Source organism: Protobothrops mucrosquamatus, unplaced genomic scaffold (genome assembly GCF_001527695.2).
Source record: "Protobothrops mucrosquamatus isolate PMUCROS unplaced genomic scaffold, P.Mucros_1.0 scaffold197, whole genome shotgun sequence".
Lineage (NCBI taxonomy): Eukaryota > Metazoa > Chordata > Lepidosauria > Squamata > Viperidae > Protobothrops > Protobothrops mucrosquamatus.
Window position 1 is genome coordinate 88,625 of NW_015386553.1, and position 8,884 is coordinate 97,508.

Here is an 8,884-nt window from a genome sequence, read left to right on the forward strand (position 1 = left end):
CCTGAAAATTGGCATTTTTAAAACTGTTCAATATATTGGAAGATGGAGTATGTAACTTTTTATCATTTGAGTCTTTTTTTCAGTGTTAACCTTTATAGTACCCCAACCTGCAGAATGGAAGAAATGCTTATATTCATTATAATTCAACAGTTTGTACCAAAAAATAAAAACAATTTAAGAGAAATTCAACCAATCAATTCATAATTATCTGAATAAAGTATGCTTTATTTTTATGAGGAAATGATGCATAAAACATTTTATAAAGAAATAATGTTACGGTAATTTAGCACCAGGAATGCTAAAAATAAATATTGCCCATATTTCAAATATCCTCCCCTAATGTTATGCAAGTAATATTAAAGACTTTAGAAAATATTTTTTCTGTTGCATTTAGCATTGCAGAAATTTTATATATTTTCTTTTCCATCTTTCTACATCTCAATTGATGTCCAATTTCTGTCTGAAGCTGAACATTTAGAAGATAGAGAAAACGTGTTTTAAAGCCTCCTAAGAGCAAAACATAATGATTACTTGAAATTCCCATGGACCTACATCATTGTAAATATACATATAATTATTTTGGAAGTGTAATAGAAAAGAATATTTGTGACATCATCAGTGTTTTTTTACTACATACTTATAAGGGAATGGTATCTTTAGATAGCTTTTCTTGGTGCCTAGTTCTCAATATCAACATGGCAGATTTTATTGTCTTATAACTTAAAGTATCTTGCATCAACATTCTATCCTTTTTTGTGGTGAATAAGGTTTTTTTGGATGGGTGAGTGGGTGGGCAGAATCTATATGGGAAAAATATACTTAGACCTCTAGCCATATAGGACTTTAATGGTAGCAGTTATAACCTTGAATTGCAGTTAGAAACAGCAATAGTGTAATATGGCACTATCACAAGCTATCAGTAAGTGCACAGTCTATTGCCCTTTATAGCAGCAGAAATTTCTGGGTGGCCTTCAAGCATAAACTAAACAATGTATCACAAAAAGCATGAGTGATGGTCCCCAGTAGATCCTGTTTTAGGGAGAGCCACAATTAGTATACCAGCAGAAGCTGAGCAAAAACCTCTTTAGGCATAGCGGGCATCTTTTCCACCTTTTACCACATGAGCTTTGACTTCCCAATAGCCCTCTTCTCGATGGTTAGCCCATTTTCTTGGGGGTAGCATACAATGTAGGTATAATCTTAGAATCAATAATTATTCCTGCCTGCTTGGGTTGTTGTTTAAGACTAGTCTTCCCATTCAAATTCTGATATTTTTCCAGGATTAGGGTGAGATTAGCTTCTCACTGAGTGAGTACTTTTTTGCATCTCCGTTAGAATCGAACTCTGAAGCATCCCATAAAAAAGAGAGCAACATCTTCATCCTTGCCACCACTGACTGAAATTGCCTGCTCTTTGTGCTCTTTTTTGCACAATTAGATCCAAAATTTATGTAGCTATTAACTGATGAAAGACTTGATGCTCTAGCCCAGTGGTGGCGAAACTATGGCACGGGTTCCAGAGGCGGCACTCAGAGTCCTCTCTGTGGGCACGCGTGCCATCGCCCCAGAACTAGGTCTTCAGCTGGGTTTTATAAAACCTTTTCGCTTTAGGCTTCTGCCGCCGTGTACAAAAAAAAGAGGTTCAATCAATCAATTTCAACTTCTCGTGGAAAAAAAAGATGTTGGAATTGATTGATTGAACTTTTTAGTCCCACCCAGTCTGCTTTTACCACCGCAGCCACGCCCACCCAGTGGGCCACACCCACCCGGCACCCGACGATGCATAAGTGGGTTTTGGGTTGCAGTTTGGGCACTCGGTCTCTAAAAGGTTCGCCATCACTGCTGTAGCCTAATTTTAGTTGTATGTGGATGAGGCTTCATCTTGTCCTAAACTTCAAAGTTCCCCAGAGAACCTCCCATTCTGTAATGGAATTTTTTTAAAAATGTAGCAAGGATATTATGTTATGCTTATTGGTGTGTGGAGGAAAGCTGAGCAACAATATTCTACTTTTTCTGAAATGAATGCTATTTTAGTTGTTTGAACTAAAATGATTCACAGAAATAGTAAATCTCTGTTTTCAGTGGAGAGCATTGTCACATCACTGTTGGCAATCCCTTAAAATATTTTTGATAGTCAATCAGTCCATCCTTCACCTATCTCACAAAAAAGTGACTGGGCAGCATACAACAAAATTATAAAACAATAATATATATTAAAATTTACTATCTGAAAATTTTTAAAGCTGTTATTAAAAGCTAAGGGAAGACAGTAAATATTAAAAGCAACCTCAGTAACTAATTGGCTCCCCAATTCTCTGTGTTAAGATTTAATATTCAAGAATTTTAAAATAAGCACCAGATTGAAATAATATCATTTTCTATTTAAAAAGTAGAATACTGTCTCCATATTTTAAACCACTAACCTCAAAAAACAGTAATGCTGTTATTAAAAAAGTTGGGCTAAAAATTGATACACTCTGGAATGGAACAGCAGAACCAGATTGCCATAAGTTTGTTACACATTAAATAACATTTAAATTGAAAAACTTACTAAGTTTGAAAGCATTATCAAAGAAAAATGAAAAGGATTTAAACAAGTTTTTCACTTAAATGTCAAAAAAAACTTGTTAATGGGGATACATACCATCCAATAAAACCTATTGTTTTACAGCCAAGTAAAGCAGTTCTGTACTTAAGTTGAAAATTCAGCACCTTTTCCGTTGATGTGTACAGAATTGTGTATATGTATATCCCATACACAATCCTAGATGTAATGAATAATCAGAGTTGGGGGAGGTGATTTTATTTTGTATGTACTCAAGACCTGCACCATTAATTGTTCTCCTGTCTCTTTGAAAGCATCATTCTTCTTTTAAACACAACTCTTAACATGGTGGTAATGTTATTAATACAGTTTCGATACCAAATAAATATTTTTGATAATACATTTACATCTTAGAGAGGGATGTAGTCTGGAACATGCTTCAGGATAGCTAGACCTCTCTAACTGATCACCAGATGCTAAGCTAAGTGACCTTGTGTTTCTTAATTGGCAGGGGAAGTCATTTCCCTTTGTTCAGCTTTGCTGCTATACCACTGGTTGAGGGGAGGAAAAGAAGATTGTGGCAGCAAATACCAATTGAAGGCAGTAACTGCTTCATCACTCTTGTAGAGAGTAAGGAAGGATGATCTTGGAGGAGGTATGCAAGAGCCATTGCCTAGGCAAAAAGGGGCTGACACATTTTATAAGCCTAGAATAGCAGGATAATATTCAAAAGTAGTTCAGGTAGATGCCTGTCTAATTCACTGAACTATAAGAAGGGGAGGAGGCACAGCATAATCAGACTTGATGGAGTCTCTTATTATAACTAATCTTAATAAGAGTAGTTTCAGCCTTACTGTGGAGTTGTCTATCCAGTAGGGCTGACAACTGTAGAGTGTCTTGGTTGGTTGGGATAGATTTGTTTCTTTCTATATACAGTTTTGCTAGAACTCAGTGCATATATGAAACACATCTGGCTCAATCCAGATAAAAGTATGTGGAAGATGACAGCTTGAAAGATTGGTTGAAAAATGACAAGTAGATGGGAGTGTTTCCATCTAATCTTTGGAGATTCTCCTGCCTCTTTAGCCGCAATTTGCGGCACTCAGCAAAACTTCCTACTTTTGGGAGTGGCTTTTTGGGCTAGGGAATTGGGAGAGAAGTTGGTAGAAGACACCCATATGTTGCTTGCCTATCTCTTTTCAACTCATTACAGTAAAATCTTGATTTTTTTTCAGACCTCAATGCAATGGACTTTGCATCGAATGAATCAATTTTCTGATTGATTACAGGTGGCCCTCATTTAACAACCACTCACTCAGTGACCATTTGAATTTATGACTGCACTGAATGAGTGGTAGTTATGATTGGAGCTCAGACTTAACACGGTTGCAGCATCACCACAATCACATGATTATCATTTGCAATCTTCCCTGCTGGTTTCAGTCAAGCAAAGTCAAGGGGGAAGCCAGCAAGAAGTTGGAAGTCACAGTCACATGAGGTCCTTGCTTAACAACCTGCACAATTCCCCCTTTAATATTGGCAACTGGGACTGCTGGAACTGCTATTGCTAAGCACAGTCACAAGATTTTTTGGCTTAATGATGGAGTTTCTGGTCCCAATTAGCATCATTAAACGAAGACTACCTGTCATTTCATTTGTGTAGTGGTGTCACAAAACAAACAGCACAATTTATATTATTTGTGTAATTATATAACGCAAATCACTTTGAGTTGTTCTGAAATGTATTGATACTGTAGTTATCAATTGTTAATAGTTCAGTAATTCTGAAATTTGTTAATACATTTTGACTTATCATCACAATTGGGACCAAAATTTCAAACACTAGTCATTGTGGTTATAAATTGAGAGGACTGATTTTGCAATAATTTGCATGGTGGTTGTTAAATGAAACACTGCAGTTGTTAAGCAAATTCATCTTCCCCAATATCTTTTGTCGGAAATTGGCAAAAAGTTTGCAGATCACAATCATGTGACCTTAGGATGCTGCAACTGGTCAAAAAGTGCAAGGCAGTTGCCAAGTGCAAATTGCAATTATATGACCACAGGGATGGTGCAATGGTCATAAGTGCAAATACAGGTTACTTTTTCCAAGGCCATCATAACTTTGAACCATTGCTTAAATAGTGGTCATAAGCCCAAGGACTATACGTAACTGAACCTTCTTCAGATAGTCCTTTAAAATAAGATTTCATTTTTTCTTTTAAATACAGATTTGTTTTAAGATAAATGGCATTTCAGTCAGACTCTAGCCGCATGAGAATTGTCTGCTGTGATAGGATTGAAAAGAGGAAAGTTTATGGAGAAAAGAACAGTTATTAGCAAACATAGGATTCATAATCACATTGAGTGCATGTTTCACTGCATCCCATCCACTTTTTTTAAAAAAAAAAAATACGTACACATACTTGTGGGCATGCAGTTTAACTCATTTTGTCTTTGTTTGTTTTAAGCAAAACTTAGATAAATATCTCTCTGTCCGTTTTTATGTTTAATGTGAAGATAGATTATAGCTGAAATAAGAAAACTATACTGAACTGTTGTGCTGTCATTTCTAGGAGGAGAGACGTCAGCATGCAAACCTTCATCTGTTCGGCTCGCACCATCATTTTCATTCCATGCTGCTGGCCTTCAGATGGCTGGACAGATGTCCCATTCACATCAGCAGTACGGTGATCGTCGACAGCAGAACATAAGCGACCAACAAGTTTCTGCCTTACCATATGCTGATCAGATTCAGCAGCCTCCTACTAACCAGGTACGTTGACTTAAACACTTGTAGTAAAGATAGCATTTTACTTAAAATAGAGCACATTCTTCTATTAACAATTCTGTATAATTCAACTCATATTTTGCTGCTAAGCATTTGGAGATATTGGTTTGAAGTAACATACAAATCCTGCAATAAGTATATTTCATTTTCTGCAGGGAAGAATATATATTTTTTATTTATTTTGCCATGAATCCATTGTGATTGCAGTGGACTGCACAATTTTTTTTTTGCAATATATAATTGCAAGGCTGTGTCATATTTACTTGTAATATTTTGCCAAAGGGGCTGCTTAACAAAAGTAGTGTATTCAAGATTTAACTTTTATTCATTTTTCTGTTTCAGTCATAACCTGAAAACACAAGTGTAAAGGTACCTAATATAAAGGATCTGTAAAGCCAGTTTATATTTGGATATAAATAAAACTTCCTTAAACACTTAGACACCTCATTATAGGAAAATATGTTCATTATATTTGCTTTGTATTAAAAGTGCATAAAAGATTTGTGAATATAAGTAGACATGGAGTCTATCAGCTGGCAACTGGTGTTATCTTAAATATTTCTATTGGGGTTCTGTGGGACACTTAGGATCACATCCTGATTTTATGTTTGCATAGTTTTGTTCTTAATTATTTTCTTTGTTGAACTTCTTAATTCCTTTCTGTTAGATAGCAAATCTAAATTAGATACAGGTACTCCTCAACTTATAACCATTTGTTTAGTGACCACTTGAAGTAACAACACCACTAAAAAGGGGGACTTATAATCGTTTTTCACATGATCGTTGCAGCATTCCCAGGCTCACATGATAAAAATTTGGATACTAGGCAACTGGCATGTATTTATGATGTTGCAGTGTCCCAGGGTCATGTGATCATCTTTTGCAACCTCCTGACAAGCAAAGTCAACGGGAAAGCCAGATTGACTTAACAATCATGTTATTAACTTAACAACTGCAGTAATTCGCATGGCAACTCTGGCAAGGTTGTAAAATGGGGCAAAATTCACTTAACAACTCTCTTAGCAGCAGAAATTTTGGGCTTAATTGTGGCCGCAAGTCAAGGACTACCTGTAGTTTCCACAGTTTCAGCATATGAATTTTTTATTCTCTTTATATTATCTAACAGATGCCATTGTTACTATTATTTCATTAGTATTAAGTGTACTGTTATTCCTATACTGTACTTCCTATTTTGTTTTGATTATTGTCACTTAAAAAAATGGGGGTGGGAATCATTGATCCACATGTGTGGATTTGTTCAGTATTTTATACTGTGCGGATATATAAAACAATTTATCAACTTCTCTAATATCTTCATGTCTAATGTTGTTATTACTTGCTTATCACTCAGCAAGGGAACATCCATTAGATCAGAGGTCCCCAATCATTTTGGCACCAGGGACCGGTTTCATGGGAGACAACAATTTTTTCATGGACCGGTGGGGGGGGAAGGGAAGGTTTCAGGATGATTTAAGCGCATTACATTTATTGTAAATTTTCTAAATAAACAAACAAACAATGTGTTTTATTTCTATTATTGTATTAGATTAGACCACTTCTAAGAAAGTGGGAAAGAAAAGAGACAATCCTAAACTTAGCCTTCCACCAAAGCAAACTAAAGAACCAACACACTGAGGAAGTGCTGAAAAAAACCATTAAAAAGAGACAGAGAGAGAGAGAGAGAGACCAAACCAACTCAGCACTGCGCAAGCCCAGCAGCCTTGGAAAAAGTGCAAATGAGAGAGGGATCCCCTTGGAGACACAGTGCTTAAGGGGAAATGTAGCTTCTCCCCTTCCCATTGTAAGCCGGGTAGGAGTGCACTTGGCTTGCAAACTTGGAGAGCTTCACAAAGAAAGGAGAAACACACACGCGCGCACACACACACACAAATACACCAAATTAAACCTCGAAAAGTAGGCAGGATGTTGCCCAAACACGAGGCACCTGGAGCATCAAAATAAAAGCAAAAAAACTCCAGTTGAAGTGCAGCGGAGCCCAGCGGTCTTAGAAAAGGGGCACACGAGAGAAAGAATCCTTTGGAGACGCAGTGCTATTTGCACCCTGAGAAAGACACCCACCCACCCACACATGCCTTGGGGAGAGGAGCCTCCTCCGAGGCTTTGGGGGAGCCCCCAGTTGCAATCTGGACTGGCGCACGTTTGTCTTTTAAACTTGGAGGGTTGCACGAAGGGAGAGCGAGTCCAGCTGGGATGCTGGGGGAGGGGGAGGAAAGTGAGGAAGAAGAGAAGGAGGAAGAAGAAGTAGCAGGAGGAGGAAGAGGGAACAGGACCAGGAAGAGGAGGAGGCAGAAGAAGAGGTAGCAGAAGAAGCAGGAAGAGGGCGAGGAGGAAGGACACAGAGCTCAGATGTTATAAACCAGTTGCAAGTGCAGCCGTCAGAGGACCTTGCACTTACCAAGACAGCTTCTGCTCTGCCACTCTCCCGCCCCTGCCCAGACCCCTGCAGCCTTGCCGCATTCCTGGAGGTAGAAGACATGTTTTCAGCACACCTGCAGCTGCATGGCCAGTTCCTAAGTGGCTGCGGCCCAGTACCGGACCGGGAATTGGGGACCCTTGCATTAGATCAATCAGCCACTATCACCTGCAATGTTGTCTTCTGTTTTAAATAAATTGTATCACTGAGATATTACTGTGAAGAAACTACTACTGAAAACAACAGAGACTCTTGATGAATTCTTTAGTTTAAAGTAGCTGAGTGAGCAAAGCTGTGAACATTTATAAATGTGTCTTGATTCAATAGAAGACTATTGATCAGAAGGAATATTATAAAAATAGTTTTTTTAATGCTACAGCTCCACCTGGTGGTCAGATGAAAATCCATTCACAGATCATATTTACTATTACAGGAAATTAAAATACTAAATTTGATATAATTCACTCTCTGATTATTTAATATAAAAATGTAAAGGAAATGATGTGTACTATATTTGCAAATGTTGTCATAGTAGAATAATCTGAAATTAGGTTCATAATTCAAGTAAAAAGTGAAATTCGGTCTTTTTATCACAAGTATGTAAGGTCTGTTAAGAACTCACATTGGCTTATACATTAATATAAAAGAAAGTTTGATCTGGTCAGTTAAAATCATATTAAAATCAGTATTGTTAAAATCAATTAACAGCTAAAAAGTTAGCAAATAGATTCATCTTGTCACTTCCTTAAATACTAAGAGAATGGAGGCCAAACATATCTTAATGAGTACATGCTATAGCCTATGCACCACCTTAGGAGTAGTTCATCTCTTGTTTATTAAGTACCAAAGTATTGGCAGTAGAGGCATTTTAAAATGCACTTTTTTCTGATCTGGGTAGCTAGATAGGTTATAGTGAGGAATGTACTTCAGATTTGTTTAAGATTTTAAAATTAACACCAGAATCTATCTTTATTTATTCAGTTTATATTGCCACCACTCCCACATCCATGTCTAAAGGTATATTACCAATAGGTAAAACCAGTGGTGGGATTCAAATATGTGAACAACTGGTTCTCTGTGTGGATGCCGCTTCTGGAAGTCCATTCTGGGCCTGG

At 37.3% G+C, this 8,884-nt stretch overlaps 1 protein-coding gene across 1 annotated transcript in view; it reads left to right on the top strand.

Annotated features, from left to right (window-relative positions):
• DYRK1A (dual specificity tyrosine phosphorylation regulated kinase 1A) overlaps positions 1 to 8,884 on the top strand; it is an 88,906-nt gene that overhangs the window by 59,018 nt on the left and 21,004 nt on the right. The window contains exon 2 of the mRNA XM_015813803.1: positions 5,121 to 5,320. Coding sequence (XP_015669289.1) covers positions 5,121 to 5,320 — 200 coding nt within the window. The remainder of the gene's footprint in view (positions 1 to 5,120; positions 5,321 to 8,884) is intronic.